The sequence below is a fragment of the Xyrauchen texanus genome, chromosome 47 (genome assembly GCF_025860055.1).
Source record: "Xyrauchen texanus isolate HMW12.3.18 chromosome 47, RBS_HiC_50CHRs, whole genome shotgun sequence".
Lineage (NCBI taxonomy): Eukaryota > Metazoa > Chordata > Actinopteri > Cypriniformes > Catostomidae > Xyrauchen > Xyrauchen texanus.
Genome location: NC_068322.1, coordinates 923079 through 943597, shown reverse-complemented (window position 1 = coordinate 943597; position 20519 = coordinate 923079). Strand labels below are relative to the sequence as shown.

Below are 20519 nucleotides of genomic sequence, written 5' to 3'. Positions count from 1 at the left end.
CATTTTTAGGGATCATGTAATGTGAGCTGCCTACCTAGACAGCATTTTTAGGGATCATGTAATGTGAGCTGCCTACCTAGACAGCATTTTTAGGGATCATGTAATATGAGCTGCCTACCCAGACAGCATTTTTAGGGATCATGTAATGTGAGCTGCCTACCTAGACAGCATTTTTAGGGATCATGTAATATGAGCTGCCTACCTAGACAGCATTTTTAGTGATCAAGTAATGTGAGCTGCCTACCTAGACAGCATTTTTAGGGATCATGTAATATGAGCTGCCTACCTAGACAGCATTTTTAGGGATCATGTAATGTGAGCTGCCTACCTAGACAGCATTTTCAGGGATCATGTAATATGAGCTGCCTACCTAGACAGCATTTTTAGGGATCATGTAATGTGAGCTGCCTACCTAGACAGCATTTTTAGGGATCATGAAATGTGAGCTGCCTACCTAGACAGCATTTTTAGGGATCATGTAATGTGAGCTGCCTACCTAGACAGCATTTTTAGGGATCATGTAATGTGAGCTGCCTACCTAGACAGCATTTTTAGGGATCATGTAATGTGAGCTGCCTACCTAGACAGCATTTTTAGGGATCATGTAATGTGAGCTGCCTACCTAGACAGCATTTTTAGGGATCATGTAATGTGAGCTGCCTACCTAGACAGCATTTTTAGGGATCATGTAATATGAGCTGCCTACCTAGACAGCATTTTTAGGGATCATGTAATATGAGCTGCCTACCTAGACAGCATTTTTAGGGATCATGTAATATGAGCTGCCTACCTAGACAGCATTTTTAGGGATCATGTAATATGAGCTGCCTACCTAGACAGCATTTTTAGGGATCATGTAATATGAGCTGCCTACCTAGACAGCATTTTTAGTGATCAAACAATGTGAGCTGCCTACCTAGACAGCATTTTTAGGGATCATGTAATATGAGCTGCCTACCTAGACAGCATTTTTAGTGATCATGTAATGTGAGCTGCCTACATAGACAGCATTTTTAGTGATCAAATAATGTGAGCTGCCTACCTAGACAGCATTTTTAGGGATCATGTAATATGAGCTGCCTACCTAGACAGCATTTTTAGGGATCATGTAATATGAGCTGCCTACCTAGACAACATTTTTAGGGATCATGTAATATGAGCTGCCTACCTAGACAGCATTTTTAGGGATCATGTAATATGAGCTGCCTACCTAGACAGCATTTTTAGGGATCATGTAATATGAGCTGCCTACCTAGACAGCATTTTTAGGGATCATGTAATATGAGCTGCCTACCTAAACAGCATTTTTAGGGATCATGTAATATGAGATGCCTACCTAGACAGCATTTTTAGGGATCATGTAATGTGAGCTGCCTACCTAGACAGCATTTTTAGGGATCAAATAATGTGAGCTGCCTACCTAGACAGCATTTTTAGGGATCATGTAATGTGAGCTGCCTACCTAGACAGCATTTTTAGGGATCATGTAATGTGAGCTGCCTACCTAGACAGCATTTTTAGGGATCATGTAATATGAGCTGCCTACCTAGACAGCATTTTTAGGGATCATGTAATATGAGCTGCCTACCTAGACAGCATTTTTAGGGATCATGTAATATGAGCTGCCTACCTAGACAGCATTTTTAGGGATCATGTAATATGAGCTGCCTACATAGACAGCATTTTTAGTGATCAAACAATGTGAGCTGCCTACCTAGACAGCATTTTTAGGGATCATGTAATATGAGCTGCCTACCTAGACAGCATTTTTAGTGATCATGTAATGTGAGCTGCCTACATAGACAGCATTTTTAGTGATCAAATAATGTGAGCTGCCTACCTAGACAGCATTTTTAGGGATCATGTAATATGAGCTGCCTACCTACACAGCATTTTTAGGGATCATGTAATATGAGCTGCCTACCTAGACAACATTTTTAGGGATCATGTAATATGAGCTGCCTACCTAGACAGCATTTTTAGGGATCATGTAATATGAGCTGCCTACCTAGACAGCATTTTTAGGGATCATGTAATATGAGCTGCCTACCTAGACAGCATTTTTAGGGATCATGTAATATGAGCTGCCTACCTAAACAGCATTTTTAGGGATCATGTAATATGAGATGCCTACCTAGACAGCATTTTTAGGGATCATGTAATATGAGCTGCCTACCTAGACAGCATTTTTAGGGATCAAATAATGTGAGCTGCCTACCTAGACAGCATTTTTAGGGATCATGTAATGTGAGCTGCCTACCTAGACGGCATTTTTAGGGATCAAGTAATGTGAGCTGCCTACCTAGACGGCATTTTTAGGGATCATGTAATATGAGCTGCCTACCTAGGCGGCATTTTTAGGGATCATGTAATATGAGCTGCCTACCTAGACGGCATTTTTAGGGATCATGTAATATGAGCTGCCTACCTAGACGGCATTTTTAGGGATCATGTAATATGAGCTGCCTACCTAGACGGCATTTTTAGGGATCATGTAATATGAGCTGCCTACCTAGACGGCATTTTTAGGGATCATGTAATATGAGCTGCCTACCTAGACGGCATTTTTAGGGATCATGTAATATGAGCTGCCTACCTAGACAGCATTTTTAGGGACCATGTAATATGAGCTGCCTACCTAGACAGCATTTTTAGGGACCATGTAATATGAGCTGCCTACCTAGACAGCATTTTTAGGGATCATGTAATATGAGCTGCCTACCTAGACAGCATTTTTAGGGATCATGTAATATGAGCTGCCTACCTAGACAGCATTTTTAGGGATCATGTAATATGAGCTGCCTACCTAGACAGCATTTTTAGGGATCATGTAATATGAGCTGCCTACCTAGACAGCATTTTTAGGGATCATGTAATATGAGCTGCCTACCTAGACAGCATTTTTAGGGATCATGTAATATGAGCTGCCTACCTAGAGAGCATTTTTAGGGATCATGTAATATGAGCTACCTACCTAGACAGCATTTTTAGGGATCATGTAATATGAGCTACCTACCTAGACAGCATTTTTAGGGATCATGTAATATGAGCTGCCTACCTAGACAGCATTTTAGGGATCAAGTAATGTGAGCTGCCTACCTAGACAGCATTTTTAGGGATCATGTAATATGAGCTGCCTACCTAGACAGCATTTTTAGGGATCAAGTAATGTGAGCTGCCTACCTACACAGCATTTTTAGGGATCATGTAATATGAGCTGCCTACCTAGACAGCATTTTAGGGATCATGTAATATGAGCTGCCTACCTAGACAGCATTTTTAGGAATCATGTAATATGAGCTGCCTACCTATACAACATTTTTAGGGATCATGTAATATGAGCTGCCTACCTAGACAGCATTTTTAGGGATCATGTAATATGAGCTGCCTACCTAGACAGCATTTTTAGGGATCATGTAATATGAGCTGCCTACCTAGACAGCATTTTTAGGGATCAGAAAATGTTAGTAGCAACACAGAATTTTTTTAGGCATCTTATGATGGTTGCCTACCTAGTTAGCATTTTAGGTGCATCATATCATTCCACTTCATAAGATGCTGCAAAGTTCTTGGTAGGCAGCTAACTAGGTTTTAAAAACACAGCCATGTAGGGCTCTCCAACATTGATCATTTTGAGTGCTTGTTTTGGCTCACAAATGCTGTCTACATAGGCAAATCAATACATATGATGCCTTCCCTGTAGGCAGCTCCCAACATATGATGCCTAAAAAGCTGTCTAGGTAGGAGGCTCAATTCGTATGATCCCTAAAAACGCTGTCTTGATAGGCAACTAACATCAAATGATCCCTAAAACTGCTGTCTACATAGGCATATCAATTAATATTATGCCTTAAATGCCTTCTATGTAGGGAGCTCCTAACATATGATGCCTAAAATGCTGTCTAGGTAGGCAGCTCATATTACATGATCCCTAAAAATGCTGTCTAGGTAGGCAGCTCAATTCATATGATCCCTAAAAATGCTGTCTAGGTAGGCAGCTCAATTCATATGATCCCTAAAAATGCTGTCTAGGTAGGCAGCTCAATTCATATGATCCCTAAAAATGCTGTCTAGGTAGGCAGCTCAAATCATATGATCCCTAAAAATGCTGTCTAGGTAGGCAGCTCAATTCATATGATCCCTAAAAATGCTGTCTAGGTAGGCAGCTCAATTCATATGATCCCTAAAAATGCTGTCTAGGTAGGCAGCTCCTAACATATGATCCCTAAAAATGCTGTCTAGGTAGGCAGCTCAAATTATATGATCCCTAAAAATGCTGTCTAGGTAGGCAGCTCCTAACATATTATCCCTAAAAATGCTGTCTAGGTAGGCAGCTCAAATCATATGATCCCTAAAAATGCTGTCTAGGTAGGCAGCTCCTAACATATTATCCCTAAAAATGCTGTCTAGGTAGGCAGCTCACATCATATGATCCCTAAAAATGCTGTCTACATTTCATGTCACCTGACATACATTTTACACTGTAGATACTTATTTAGGCATCGTATATTGTGTGCTGCCTATACAGTATTTTAGGGCATCATATGCCAAACACTGTTTGTGCTCGCTATAGGTTTTGAAACACAGTCCACTTCTAAACCCACACTGGAAACTCTAGAAACATCTTCACCTACCTGCATGTCCCCATTCACGGCTCTCTTGACGGGGTGAGCAGGTTTCCTGCTGCGCTTGTTGTCCGGCGGTCGCCCCTTTTCCATCTCGGGCATTATTCGGGTGAAGCGCGCACGGAAGGGACGCTGTCAGACGCGGTGGTCACGGGGATCTGACGTCCGTCATCCTGAGCGAGCGACGCGCCCCTGGAACAATGATGATCGCGCAGGAGAAACGCGAGAGTGCAGCGGAGATCAGGGGCGGAGGTGCAACCCAACACCCTCCTCCTCCCACCGGTTCCCTGGATACATTTCGGCAGGAATGCGGGGGACCGAGGGGTTTGCCCGAGCAAACAGAGTGCAGGGAGATGTGTGTGCGTATCACTGAGACTTAAACACAAAATACAATAGATAGCTTTAAGGTTAATTTTTGTTAGCAAGGAAAGTTTATATTTAATGGAAATGGTACTTATGTTTAATGTTGTTCAAGGTTGGCATCTGTTCCCTAGGTACGAGTGGCATAAACATTAGACCAACCCAGAATATTACAGATTATTCTTTGATTTCAAACAGATTTATATAATAGTTTAAAACTGCATGAATTCTGGGGTCTAGGTATCTCAGCGAGTATTGACGCTGACTATCACACCTGGAGTCTTGAGTTTGAATCCAGTGCGTGCTGAGTGACTCCAACCAGGTTTCCTTAGCAACCAAATTGGCCCGGTTGCTAGGGAGGGTCTGGGTATCTCAGTGAGTATTAATGCTGACTATCGCACCTGGAGTCGTGAGTTTGAATCCAGCGCGTGCTGATTGACTCCAGTCAGGTTTCCTTAGCAACCAAATTGGCCCGGTTGCTAGGGAGGGTCTGGGTATCTCAGCGAGTATTAACGCTGACTATCACACCTGGAGTCGTGAGTTTGAATCCAGTGCGTGCTGAGTGACTCCAGCCAGGTTTCCTTAGCAACCAAATTGGCCCGGTTGCTAGGGAGGGTCTGGGTATCTCAGCGAGTATTAATGCTGACTATCACACCTGGAGTCGTGAGTTTGAATCCAGTGCGTGCTGATTGACTCCAGTCAGGTTTCCTTAGCAACCAAATTGGCCCGGTTGCTAGGGAGGGTCTGGGTATCTCAGCGAGTATTAACGCTGACTATCACATCTGGAGTCGCGAGTTTGAATCCAGTGCGTGCTGATTGACTCCAGTCAGGTTTCCTTAGCAACCAAATTGGCCCGGTTGCAAGGGAGGGTCTGGGTATCTCAGCGAGTATTAATGCTGACTATCACACCTGGAGTCGTGAGTTTGAATCCAGTGCGTGCTGATTGACTCCAACCAGGTTTCCTTAGCAACCAAATTGGCCCGGTTGCTAGGGAGGGTCTGGGTATCTCAGTGAGTATTAATGCTGACTATCGCACCTGGAGTCGTGAGTTTGAATCCAGCGCGTGCTGATTGACTCCAGTCAGGTTTCCTTAGCAACCAAATTGGCCCGGTTGCTAGGGAGGGTCTGGGTATCTCAGCGAGTATTAACGCTGACTATCACATCTGGAGTTGTGAGTTTGAATCCAGTGCGTGCTGAGTGACTCCAGCCAGGTCTCCTTAGCAACCAAATTGGCCCGGTTTCTAGGGAGGGTCTGGATATCTCAGCAAGTATTAATGCTGACTATCGCACCTGGAGTCGTGAGTTTGAATCCAGTGCGTGCTGATTGACTCCAGTCAGGTTTCCTTAGCAACCAAATTGGCCCGGTTGCTAGGGAGGGTCTGGGTATCTCAGCGAGTAGTAATACTGACTATCACATCTGGAGTTGTGAGTTTGAATCCAGTGCCTGCTGATTGACTCCAGTCAGGTTTCCTTAGCAACCAAATTGGCCCAGTTGCTAGGTAGGGTCTGGGTATCTTAGCGAGTATTAACGCTGACTATCACATCTGGAGTTGTGAGTTTGAATCCAGTGCGTGCTGATTGACTCCAGTCAGGTTTCCTTAGCAACCAAATTGGCCCGGTTGCTAGGGAGGGTCTGGGTATATCAGCGAGTATTAACGCTGACTATCACACCTGGAGTCGTGAGTTTGAATCCAGGGTGTGCTGAGTGACTCCAGTCAGGTTTCCATAGCAACCAAATTGGCCCGGTTGCTAGGGAGGGTGGAGTCACATGGGGTAACCTCCTCGAGGTCACTATAATGTGGTTCTTGCTCTCGGTGGGGCGTGTGGTGAGTTGCGTGTGGATGCCGCGGAGAATAGTGTGAAGCCTCCACACATGCTACGTCTCCACGGTAACACGCCCAACAAGTCACGTGATAAGATGCGCGGATTGACGGTCTCAGACGCGGAGGCAGCTGAGATTTCTGAAATTGTGAAAGAACTTTTTTCATGCGCCTCTTCTCCGTTGTTAAAGAAATTTTGGCCAAAAAAAAATTCAATTTTTATTAAGGCCCGTCCAAAAGTGATTTTTCTGGCCACGCCCTTATTGGGAACTACATGACACGAAGAAAAAGAAAAACATGGTGTTACTATGGTAATATTTATTAGTGTAAAATGAGTACAAAGTAAAATCTCTCTTGTGTCTCGTTCACTCTCTCAAACACATGGACTCTGTGCTCAGTGTTTCGAAGAATAAATGCACTCGTGTAAGCAGGGAGGCTCGGTTCAGGGCCGTGGGTCAGATTTCGTGCCCTGCGGGTGTCATCTGATCCCTGCTGGCAAAGACACAAGGGCCTCAAACTTCCCCGTCTCCCTCTCTCTCTCTCTCTCTCTCTCTCTCTCTCTCTCTCTCAGATCAACACATCTGGTGAGGCAGCAGTAACCAAACCCTTCAGCTCCAGGAGTCCCTGTCCAGGACCTGTGAAGAACATTTCCATCCGCTCCAGACAAACATTCACTGAATTGATACTCTACAACGTAAAGATTCCTGCATTTAAATGCTGTGTTTTTACTTCGTAATCATCACTGTTATGCTGTGAGTGTGCCAGGGAAAAACTAATCTTAAGATGCACTGATGAAACTTCCACTGTGGTGCTTTGAAAAGCGGAAGTGCGTAATTTGGCCACTAGAGGGAGACAAAACTGTATTATTGTGACTCCGTTCAGTGCGCTTGGCTACCGTGGCCGTGAAGTGCAAAAAGAAACAACAAATCAAACAACACAACGTCAGAAATCACAGCGACAAGTCAGTCGAAATTAGAGGTTTGGCACCATAAGTTCTCACCTGATTAACTGTAAATGATACCTACTGCAGCCCTTTCTTAAAGGGACAGTTCACCCAAAAATTAAGATTCTCTCATCATTTACTCACCCTCATGTCATCCCAGATGTGACTTTCTTTCTTGTGCAGAACACAAATTAAGATTTTTAGAAGAATATTTCAGCTCTGTAGGTCCATACAATACAAGTGAATGGTGACCAGAACTTTGAAGCTCCAAAAAGCACATAAATGCAGCATAAAAGTAATCAATAAGACTCCAGTGGTTTAATCCATGTCTTCAGAAGTGATATGATAGATATGGGTGAGAAACAGATCAATATATAGGTCCTTTTTGACTGAAAATCTACACTTTCACTTTCACAATCAGCCACCTACTGGTTTGGGGTGGTCAAAGGTGAAGATTGATTGTAAAAAAGGACTTAAATATTGATCTGTTTCTCACGCACACCTATCATATCACTTCTGAAGACATGGATTAAACCACTGGAGTCTTATGGATTACTTTTATGCTGCATTTATGTGCTTTTTGGAGCTTCAAAGTTCTGCTTCAAAACTGAATCATTTGTAGTGGTTTCTCACATAGTACAACAGTAAAGGGACATTTGTAACACACATAGCAAAATAGCAAGTGGGATAAAGTTAGTTTAGGGTACGATATCCTCCTACGGTGTAAGGGAGCGTCTAAAAGTCCACAAGCTGCACTAAAACGTCCGTGGTGTCCAAGTTCTTTCAATTAACTTGGCATTCAAACAACAAACACTGTTATTAAAAAAGCATTTTTTTGTTGTTTCTCTGAATTGTTAGTTTGTTTTTGGATTTGCCATTGTGTTTTCAGATTCACTGTTTGGCACTTCAAGGCCACCGTAGAGTATCAGATGGAAGAAATACATGATATGGTGGTATTTATACATGTATCAGGGTAAATACTTACATGGTTATGCAAGGTACACTACCAGTTAAAGGTATGTTTCTCTTGGTCTTAGAAACATTTTTAATTAAAGGCTTATGTTTAAATGCTTGACAATATATAAATTGTGCTTAACACAACTAAAGTTATTATTATTATTATTATTATTGAATGGATGAGTTGGACAGTGCAGGGAAAGTAGTGATCAAAGATGGGACAGCACACATGGGAGCTCCTTCAATATTGTTTAAAAAGCATCTCAGGATGAAGCACCTCATGAAGTTGCGTTAGAGGATGACCAAAAGTTACACAAACAAGCTCAAATATACAGCAAGAGAGTTTCGTTTTGAATCACATTTTTGGTCAAGACATAATTCCCTTACTTCCATTTGTGTTATTTCATACTTTTGATGACTATACTGTGATTAAAACACATAATAAAATATAACTAGTGTTTCCAAACTTTTGATGGGAACTGTACTGTACTGAAACAAATACATAAAATAAATACATGGTACTTTTTTGTTAGTATGAACACTGTCCTCTTTCTGCTCCATGACATTTTATTTCCAATTATATATATATATATATATATATATATATATATATATATATATATATATATATATATATATATATGAGATGCAAATAGCGATTTAATACTGAGAAATTAAATTTAGTGGCTTATATTATGTCCTCACAGGCTGCCAGGTGTGTGTACGGGTCTGAGTTGTAATACAACGTTCGGCCGCTAGATGTCGACAAAACCAACATTGACGCACAATCAGATTAGAATTAGCGGTGATATAAATGATTAATAATATTCCAGTCTTCGTTAGAGTATAAATAATGAGTGATCATAAATATGAATGATATCCAGTAATTATTCCCCCACTCTAACACCTCTTAATTGACTTTTTACAGTAACACTTCTCTATAAATAGTATAGTCGGGGCAGAGCGTGTTCAGTGACGTCACACGCCCATCGGTCCCTTAATAAATCCCCCAGCAGCAGCAGCAGCAGCAGGCGTCCACCTGCGTCTCTCACCACCATCAGCTTCACTCTTCATCAGAATAATGGCTCGGATGACCCCCTCTCAGTTCGGAGTTATTCTCTGCACTTTCTGCTTAATCACTCAGGTAGGCCTATTGTGCATTCATAAGTCAGTGTAATAAACTTAAGACGTTTTATGAAGTTGGGGTGGAAAGATAATGAATATAAATTGAATTACAGACTCATGCATCTCAATTATACTCATTGTTAATTGAAAATTGAGCCTATTCATTTGCTTTCCTTCTTTGAATCGTTACCATTCATGACGCAACCCAGTGCTTGACTTGTTAGACTTTTCTACATTTGGCTAATTAGATGCAATTCGATGCGACCACAGCCAATGACGTCACCGGACATCGTTTTCATCTAATACACGGAAATGACTTGCTTCTGTCACACGCAACAGCTTTCTGTCATGTTTACTCACTCTCATGGTTAGTTTTAAATCCGCCAATTTGCACGCGATGAAATCGTACGAATTAATGGCAACTGGTAAAAAATAAATAAATAAATATGTACGCATTTTCATGAGATCGGGTTGAAAAATAAATGGTAAACCAATGGATAATAATTACATTCAGTGTTTTTGTTGTTGTATTTTTAACATGCACACACTGAGTGAACGAAACAATTAATATGCCAGTAATGCCATCAAAGTGATAAAACATGCTAAAAACGTGCTAGCATCATGCTAACACATGATAGCATTGCCTAGCGAAGTTCTCTAACATGCTAAAAACGTGCTAGCATTATGTTAACACATGCTAGTATTGCCTAGCGAAGTGTTAAAACATGCTAAAAACGTGCTAGCATCATGTTAACACATGTTAGTATTGCCTAGCGAAGTGATAAAACATGCTAAAAACGTGCTAGCATCATGTTAACACATGCTAGTATCGCCTAGCGAAGTGTTAAAACATGCTAAAAACGTGCTAGCATCATGCTAACACATGCTAGTATTGCCTAGCGAAGTGTTAAAACATGCTAAAAACGTGCTAGCATCATGCTAACACATGCTAGCATCGCCTAAAAACGTGCTAGCATCATGCTAACACATGCTAGTATCGCCTAGCGAAGTGCTAAAACATTCTAAAAACGTGCTAGCATCATGCTAACACAAACATAACACCTACATGTTACCATCATGAAAAACACATGCTAACAACATTCTAAGACCATTATTTTAGTGCTTAGCAAGAAGTTAGAAAATGCTATTTGACGAGTTTTGCCACGGCAAGCACCACTCACATTTTCTTCAGGAAATGTACCTATCTAGTTATTATTATTATTGAATGGATGAGTTGGACAGTGCAGGAAAGTAGTGACCAAACATGGGACAGCACACATGGGTGTTTTTTACTAATTCATGCCATCTCAGTAAAACAAATAAAATAAAAAAATACAAATATGTATGCAATTTTCATGAGATCGGGTTGAAAAATAAATGGTAAACCAATGGATAATAATTACATTCAGTGTTTTTGTTGTTGTATTTTTAACATGCACACACTGAGTGAACGAAACAATTAATATGCCAGTAATGCCATCAGTTAGTAAGTATAAAAACTCCAGTATTTGCATACAATATAAAACTAATACAGTAGAGTTATCATGCATATTCTGAGTCATCTGGTGCTTGAAGAACGGGACATTTTGTGAACAACTCGGCCCCCGTGATAGTGGTTTTGGAGAATTAATAATTTAAAGTGTATCAGAGTCGGCTTGAGTTTCTTTTAGACTCTTCTGTGTCACAGAAACCCGATACAGCTTTCACAGTCGCGAGAACCCGAAACACCGGTGCGTCTCCAAACGCTTTTGTCCCCCCAGTAGTACCCTAATCCATCCCACTGAGAGTTCAGTGAACCCACATCATAATAAATAGTCCAAACTAATTATATTTAAACAACCCATCAATGCATTATGATTGCATATTAATATATAGCGAAGTAGAGTTTAATGTAAGCTCAATATTTATTCAATACTTGCTTGTGGTTCACAAGAGACCGTCTGAAAAGTCTGCATACATACCGGTGTCCAAGTGTTCATGCAGCCGCCATGCATGTTCTGTTGTAAACACTTTCAACATTTACTTACTTAAGATTGTTAATTGGCATATATAACTTACACTTTAATTGGATGAATGCATGAATACGTAAACATCTCTGATGTTTTAGTCGCGATGAGTCGTGGGTGTAATTTTAGATCGGTCCCTTACAAGCGCTTGTTAATGAAAGCGCATCAGAGCATTGATTTGTAGGCGTGATTCTCCAGCTACAATAAGAGTCGAGCGTTTTAGTTCAACGTTTTATGCCTGTATGATATAGTCATATATTCTATAGCCTAACTGCGCTTATGGTATCGTTGTAAAATCGCCGGCGAGGGAGAAACCGAATGTCAAACGGATAACGAGTCATCGACTTCTGGAGATACGGTAGAAGTTCAGCGTTAGTTTCGAATATGAGAATAAACGCTCAAAATTCAATGCGCTAGGAGGAGGTGGATTTTCTAGCGTTTTGCTTTAGTTAAAATGCGCGTTAAAGTGTTAGAAACGTCTCATTCGCCGCATGCACGATGACGCATCGCGAGCATTTGTAAAGCGCGATGGCAACGTGGTCGTCTGATGGTATAGGTGTGCGAGAGCTTGACGGATCAACGAAAGGCAAATGTAGCCCTGGTTAGTCGAAAGTGCTTCACTTATAGATCGTCGTTAAAGGTACGGAGGCTGTCGGCGAATGAGAATTGCCATTTCAGCCCTCATTATGCGAGCAACTGCACTTATTCTGCGACGTCTATAACATAATGTACAATTGCTTTATAACAGCTAATATAACTCTCCCCAAAGCAAAGAGGTCGTTCAGCTGCTCCATGACAAAAAAGATAATGCGCATATATAGGTCACGGAAACGTCGCATTTTCTTCGCGCATGGTGAGTCGTGCGTGGATGCCGTGGAGAATAGCGTGAAGCCTCCACACGCGCTATGTCTCCACGGTAACGCGCTCAACGAGTCACGTGATAAGATGCGCGGATTGACGGTTTCAGACGCGGAGGCAACTGAGATTCGTCCTCCACCACCCGGATTGAGTTGAGTAACCGGGCCACCATGAGGACTTCGAGCATATTGGGAATTGCACGTCCCAAATTGGGAGAAACACCCCGCCGCCACCAAAAATGTCAAATCGTGGGGAATCTTTGGTTGTCTTTAATAATTGCATGTCCGCAAATATTAAAACAGCAAATAATGTTTTATATGTGGACAGGGGGCATTTAAGGTATAATACAGTTGCCCCCAACATCCCCCCCCCCCCCACACACACACACACACGTCTGCTGTCCCATGTTTGATCACTACTTTCCAGGCACTGTCCAACTCATCAATTCAATAATAATAATAATAACTTTAGTTGTGTTAAGCACGATCCAAAAACACAATGACTATTCAGCAACGTGTTCCTTCCCTATTTAAATGTTGCATAACAATTGCCTCATTTCAAATGCTCTCCTTCATCCACATTCATTTGCATAGACTCATGTGGTAATTAATGGACCGTTTTTGCCCCTCTCCCCCCCTCAGGTTTTGTCCCAAAACACAGCCTCCTCAAACAACTCCACCTCACTCTCGGGGAATCAGACCATTAACGTGAACGCTACCACGGCGACGGGCACGTACGGTGGCCCGGCGAATGCCACTACCGCCCCGACCGGCACCGCGGTCCAGTCGCAGGCCAACACGTTCTCCGTGCTCATCCCCGTCGCCATGACAACCAGTCTTCTGCATCGCTGGTGCTAAGTCACTTTCAGAGCATCCCAGCACCTTTACACGTCTCTCATCGTCCCCTGGAGTCTTCTGCACCGTAATGGTCATAACTACACCCACCCTGACTGTGCAGACTCAACCGGTCCACGAGGTTCCACGAGGTTCCACGAGGTTCGGTCATGTGACCGTGGTAACGCCTCCCCCTGTGTTTTGGGAGAACGGTTTATCCCTGAAGTCGAAGCATTCCTCCATGTTTGTAGATGGATGGTGACATTTGAAACAGCACTTGGCTTCCCTTCCCACATCCTGATATTCCCATCTTTGCATTGCTGAGCCTGTTGAGTGGCCTGAAGACCGGAAAACATTCCACTTCCTGTTCCAGACTGATCTCACTCCCTTTAGTCAAAAGTTCACTTAGTCGCAGGTGGAATTTTATCTGTATATCAGTTATGAATAAACTTGTTAGTTGTTTATTGGCATGAGACGGACACTTGTGCATAGTTTATATTTTGTACAAATGAAAATGTTTTAATGTTTGTAAGTTAATAATGTGTGCATGATAATAAATGTGCGATTGAACTCATCCTGCTCATGTATGTTAGTTTGGGGAGTTTAAAGGAATATTCTGACTTGATTCTCTCCGGAGGAATTGATTGGATGGTGTAAAGTGTCTGTTTGTGACAGGTGAATCATAAATACGATAACCTGATGACGTCAGCTGAAAAGGAATGTCGTCCCGGAGGCGATGTTGGAATAATGTGCACATTCACAATATCACTCCGAGTCTGATGATGTATTTATGACATGTCGATGGGCAGATTCCCTTTCACTGACCTGCATGTTCTCAGGGAAGCAGGGGAGGTTTTGCTGAATGTTTTAAGTCATTGATTGTCTTCGTGCAGTATTCGGGCTTCAGGTACAGTTTTAAGACGACAGCGTAATGAAACCAGAACTTCATGCCAGGAGATCGAGCGAGCTGCAGTTCAGTTCTATATTGTGAGTCTGTGACAGTTTACAGAAGATGATAAAACCACAGGATGTGTTAGAGGCCTGAAATCTGCTGAATGCTGTTCAACTGTGTGTGTGTGTGTGTGTGTGTGTGTGTGTGTGTGGAGAGGGGATGTGTGTGAGTGTGTGTGTGTGTGGAGAGGGGATGTGTGTGAGTGTGTGTGTGTGTGGAGAGGGGATGTGTGAGTGAGTGTGTGTGTGTGTGTGTGTGTGTGTGTGTGTGTGTGTGTGTGTGTGTGTGTGTGTGTGTGTGGAGAGGGATGTGTGAGTGAGTGTGTGCGTGTGTGTGTGTGTGTGTGTGTGTGTGAGTGTGTGAGTGTGAGTGTGTGTGTGTGTGAGCGTGTGTGGAGAGGGGATGTGTGAGTGTGTGTGTGTGAGTGTGAGTGTGAGAGTGTGTGTGAGTGTGTGAGTGAGTGAGTGTGTGTGTGTGAGTGTGTGTGCGTGTGTGGAGAGGGGATGTGTGTGTGTGTGTGTGTGTGTGTGTGTGTGTGTGAGTGTGTGAGTGTGAGTATGTGTGTGTGGAGGGGATGTGTGTGTGTGGAGGGGATGTGTGTGTGTGGAGGGGATGTGTGTGTGAGTGTGTGTGAGTGTGTGTGTGTGTTTGTGTGGAGGGGATGTGTGTGTGAGTGTGTGGAGAGGGAATGTGTGTGTGTGTGTGTTTGTGGAGAGGGAATGTGTGTGTGTGTGTTTGTGGAGAGGGGATGTGTGTGTGTGTGTGTGTGTGTGTGTGTGTGTGTGTGTGTGTGGAGGGATGTGTGTGTGTGTGTGTGTGTGTGTGTGTGTGTGTGTGTGTGTGTGTGTGTGGAGAGGTGTGTGTGTGTGTGTGTGTGTGTGTGTGTGTGTGTGTGAGTGGAGGGATATGTGTGTGTGTGTGTGTGTGTGTGTGTGGAGGGGATATGTGTGTGCGTGTGTGTGTGTGTGTGTGTGTAGGTGTTTATTAATTAATAAAGCATCTGAAGAGAGCCACACCTGTGATGAATCAGAGCCTGTTGCTTAGCAGCATGGTAAAACAGACACACACACGCACGCACACACACACACAATCTCAAAACACACACACATACACGTGCACACACACACACCAGTATATATATATACACACACACACACACACACATATATACACACACACACACACACACACTATATATACACACACACACACACACAAATGTATACACACACACACACACACATATTTACACACACACACACATATATATATATACACACACACACATATATACACACACACACACACACACAAATGTATACACACACACACACACATATTTACACACACACACACACACACACACACACACACTGTCAGTGCTGTTTTGGTTTCCTGTATTGAGTGTGTGTGAATAAAGCCCTGAATCCTCTCGTTGGATTGAATCCCTTCTCTCTTTGTTTGGAGGTTTACTGCGGCCCCGCTCGCCATTTACACTCGAGCATTTCATGTTGCCTATTGTCCCGTCTTTTAGCGGTTTGTTAATTTTCGATATCTGGAAAACGATTTCAGAAATGAATAAACTGGAATATAGTTCAAGATATCTTTTGAATATCTGAGATTAACATTGGCACTGTAGTGGAAACCATCTTATCGCGCATCTTATCACGTGACTTGTTGAGCACGTTACCGTGGAGACGCAGCGCATGTGGAAGCTTCACGCTATTCTCAGCAGCATTCACGCACAACTCACCACACGCCCCACCGAGAGCGAGAACCACATTATAGCGACCACGAGGAGGTTACCCCATGTGACTCTACCCTCCCTAGCAACCGGGCCAATTTGGTTACCCCATGTGACTCTATCCTCCCTAGCAACCAGGCCAATTTGGGTACCCCATGTGACTCTACCCTCCCTAGCAACCAGGCCATTTTAGTTACCCCATGTGACTCTACCCTCCCTAGCAACCAGGCCAATTTGGTTACCCTATGTGACTCTAACCTCCTAGCAACCAGGCCATTTTAGTTACCCCATGTGACTCTACCCTCCCTAGCAACCAGGCCAATTTGGTTACCCCATGTGACTCCAAATGAATAATATAATAGTCGTGAACTGAAATGAATTAAAATAGTATTTTTAGTTTCTTTGTTTTGCATTATAATAGTTATGATAATGAGCTGTGCACACTTGTTTGACTTTCACTCCGGTGATGTTCCTGCTGACAGTCCTGATGAAAACACGAGTCACTATTTTGTTATCAGACACAGAACACCTGAATTCCCAGGACAGCCAGTCAGCAAAGAGTGAATCCCCGCTGGCCAATCAGCAGAGACGTGATTACACGAGTCAGTGATTGGAACAAAGCTGATGTTTATTAATAAAACTCAGAGTTCTAGTTTTATACAGCTGAAAAGGAAGGTATGTTTATGCATTTCACAGAACGAAATATAAAAATGTATAAAGAATAAATGTTCAAGTATGAAGTCTCTTCAATGCTCATTTAGTTTTATACTTTGAAAGGCAGCTTGCACATGTTTCAATTTCATTAGTCCAGCAGATTATGATCATATTCCAGCCGCTGGTGGCGCTGTTCTCTCGAGAATGATGTTTCGTAACGAATGCAGTTCATGGTCCCCCTGGCGCAGCTGCCTCACAGGACTCTGGTCCCCCTGGTGCAGCTCTGCCACAGAGCAGTAGGTCCCACGGCTGAGCTGCGCTGAATACACTGTCATCAGGTCAGAGAATCTCCAAGGACCATCTTTGATTCATTTTGTTCGGGTGGAATTCATTGAGAATAATCTGGGTTTTGTCGAACTGCTGACCTCCTGAAGAGCAAGCAGAGAGAGAACAAAGTGTTGGCCTGTGCAACATGTGAATTCGTAAATTCTCTCTCTCTCTCTCTCTCTCTCTATATATATATATAGGTTATGTTATATGTGAGTGCATGATGTGTTTTTTAAACAAGACAGTACAGAGCCATTGGGTTATGTCACATGGGGGGGGTGGCATATGTTTGCAGTAATGCACTCACAATGGAAGTGTATGGGGCAAGAAAAGCAGAAATGTGAAACTTGTATTTCTGTCAAAGCACTCATTGTGCACGACACCGCGGAGACTCACAGCATGTGGAGGCTCATGCTACTCTCCACGATCCACACACAACTCACCACACGCCCCATTGAGAGAACCACTAATCACCACCACGAGGAGGTTACCCCATGTGACTCTACCCTCCCTAGCAACCGGGACAATTTGGTTACCCCATGTGACTCTACACTCCCTAGCAACCGGCCCAATTTGGTTACCCCATGTGACTCCACCCTCCCTAGCAACCAGCCCAATTTGATTACCCCATGTGACTCTACCCTCCCTAGCAACCGGCCCAATTTGGTTACCCCATGTGACTCTACCCTCCCTAGCAACCAGGCCAATTTGGGTACCCCATGTGACTCTACCCTCCCTAGCAACCAGGCCAATTTGGGTACCCCATGTGACTCTACCCTCCCTAGCAACCAACCTAATTTGGTTACCCCATGTGACTCTACCCTCCATAGCAACCAGCCCAATTTGGTTACCCCATGTGACTCTACCCTATCTAGCAACCGGCATAATTTGGTTATCCTATGTCACTCTACCCTCCCTAGAAACCGGCCCAATTAGGTTACGCCATGTGACTCCACCCTCCCTAGCAACCGGGCCAATTTGGTTACCCTATGTGACTCTACCCTCCCTAGCAACCGTCCCAATTTGGTTACCCCACGTGACTCTACCCTCCCTAGCAACCAGCCCAATTTGGTTACCCCATGTGACTCTACCCTCCCTAGCCACCGGGCCAATTTGATTACCCCATGTGACTCTACCCTCCCTAGCAACCGGACCAATTTGGTTGCTAAGGAGACCTGGCTGGAGTCACTCAGCACGCCCTGGATTCAAACTCACGACCGGCGATAGTCAGCGTTAATACTCGCTGAGCTACCCAAGTGTTTTTGTTAATGTTTTGTTCATATGGGGCGCTCGCTGACCTTTGACCTCCAGTATGAGGTTAGGAGCGGCATTGTTCCGGATGAGTCCTTCAGAGGTGATGTTCCACAGCTGTTGAGACTGACTAGGTTCTGAAGAGAGAACCGCTCTGCTGCCGGCCATCGGGACTCCAGAACCCACATCCACACAGCAATCCGGCAGCCACTAACACACATGACAACACATACGGATGGTTACATCATACTTTGACATATAAAAACAGATTTTAGTTTTTTTTGAAAAATAGATTAAAAAAAAGGAAATCAAACTGATTATAGGTCAGTCTTTACTTTGCACTGCAAGTGACCGTCCTGATAGATCCAGATCTGATCCATGCCACCCGTCTCCTCGGTTGCCTGGATACGCATCAGTTTGATGTCGTCGAGTGACCCTGTGACAGACATCAGTAGCCCCGCCTCCTTGTTCCGCAAACGGAAATGCACTTGTTTCTGCGTGGATGACACACACACACACACACTGAGTTACTACAAATATAGTTACGCTTTCTTTCTCGTTGGCAGTTTGATTCAAGGTGGGCGGGGCCTCTGACCTGTATGAGTGGGCGGAGAGATCCGATTCGTGGCCAGTCGGAAAGTTTGGGCCAATCAGGAACCACTCCTGGCTTGAGCAAGAACTGAGCACCTCTGAAGTTATTCGACTCGTACAGAACCCACCTGTCAATCAACACACAAGTGACAAACATCTGGTCAGTGAAATGAACCTTATTTTCATCCTAAAATGGCATATCGGATGAAACTAGAGACTCTAATCTTTTGACTCAGACAAGTTTTAATTTTCACAGTTTCTCCGAAAGACAAACTTTGGTGAGATTGGGACCATGTTGTTTTGTCCCATGACTCGGTGCGTGGAAAGTTTAACCCTTTAATGACAGTCTAGAGTCTCCTGAACTGAGATCTGTTGTTTAAAAAAAAAAAAAAATTAAGGATATGTGATGCTCCTGTTCTATCCGCTCCGTATGGAACTCAAACCGGCATCTCTGGCATGGGAGATGGGTACACTAGCAAGGAGGCTAAAGGCTACAGCTTCTAGCGTCAGTCATTAGTGCACCTCTTGAGGTCAGGACTATCTATCAGCTGATCATCATTACACTCACCCCGCCTAAACCTCACTCCCATCCAGGTCATGGCACCATTGTGAGACTCCTGTTGTACCCGCTCTGTACGGGACTCAAACCGGAGTCGTTAGTGCACCTCTTGAGGTCAGGAGAGTGAGGTTTATACACTTTGCACAGCTATCTATCAGCTGACCACTGTTATACTCACCCCCCTAAACATAACTCCCATCCGGGTCACGGCACCATTAGGATGCTCCTGTTCTACGGGACTCAAACCGGTGTCTCTGGCATGGGAGTCAGGTGCGTTAACAAGGAGGCTAAAGGCTACAGCTTCTAGCATCAGTCGCTAGTGCACCTCTTGAGGTCAGGAGAGTGAGGTTTATACACTTTGCACAGCTATCTATCAGCTGACCACTGTTATACTCACCCCCCTAAACATAACTCCCATCAGGGTCACGGCACCACTGTGACACTCCTGTTGTATCCGCTGTGTACGGGACTCAAACCAGTGTCTCTGGCATGGGCGGCAGGTGCGCTAACAAGTAGGCTAAAGGCTACACCTTCTAGCATCAGTCGCTTGTGCACCTCTTGAGGTCAGGAGAGTGAGGTTTATACACATTGCACAGCTATCTATCAGCTGGCCACCGTTACACTCACCCCGTCTAAACCTCACTTCCATCCGGGTCACGGCACCACTATGAGACTCCTGTTCTATCCCTTTTTGTGTCGCAAGCGCCTATGATGCCTTAATATGTTGTCACTTAGTTTTGGAACAGAGCTCGAGAGGTGAGACTGTATTTAAACACTGTTTTCATAGAAACCAGCAATCGTGCAGAACATATGTGCGGAAATGCAGACTTAAGCCATCAAAAACAACTAGACAAAAACATTTTGTGACATGTGTGTTCTCTTACATGCCGCCCTCCACCAGTATAGATGAGACT

General features: G+C 43.6%; 1 protein-coding gene and 1 pseudogene across 1 annotated transcript in view; both read right to left on the bottom strand.

The window, feature by feature from the left end:
- LOC127638972 (sine oculis-binding protein homolog B-like) overlaps nucleotides 1-4949 on the bottom strand; it is a 44154-nt pseudogene extending 39205 nt beyond the window's left edge.
- Nucleotides 4950-16764: 11815 nt separating this feature from the next.
- LOC127638821 (beta/gamma crystallin domain-containing protein 1-like) overlaps nucleotides 16765-20519 on the bottom strand; it is a 20099-nt gene continuing 16344 nt past the window's right edge. Inside the window, exons 18-22 of the mRNA XM_052120565.1 lie at nucleotides 20490-20519; nucleotides 19051-19174; nucleotides 18791-18949; nucleotides 18503-18665; nucleotides 16765-17305 (exon numbers count right to left, since the gene is read on the bottom strand). The exon at nucleotides 20490-20519 is cut by the window's right edge and continues 107 nt beyond it. Coding sequence (XP_051976525.1) covers nucleotides 17217-17305; nucleotides 18503-18665; nucleotides 18791-18949; nucleotides 19051-19174; nucleotides 20490-20519 — 565 coding nt within the window. The 3' untranslated portion in view covers nucleotides 16765-17216. The remainder of the gene's footprint in view (nucleotides 17306-18502; nucleotides 18666-18790; nucleotides 18950-19050; nucleotides 19175-20489) is intronic.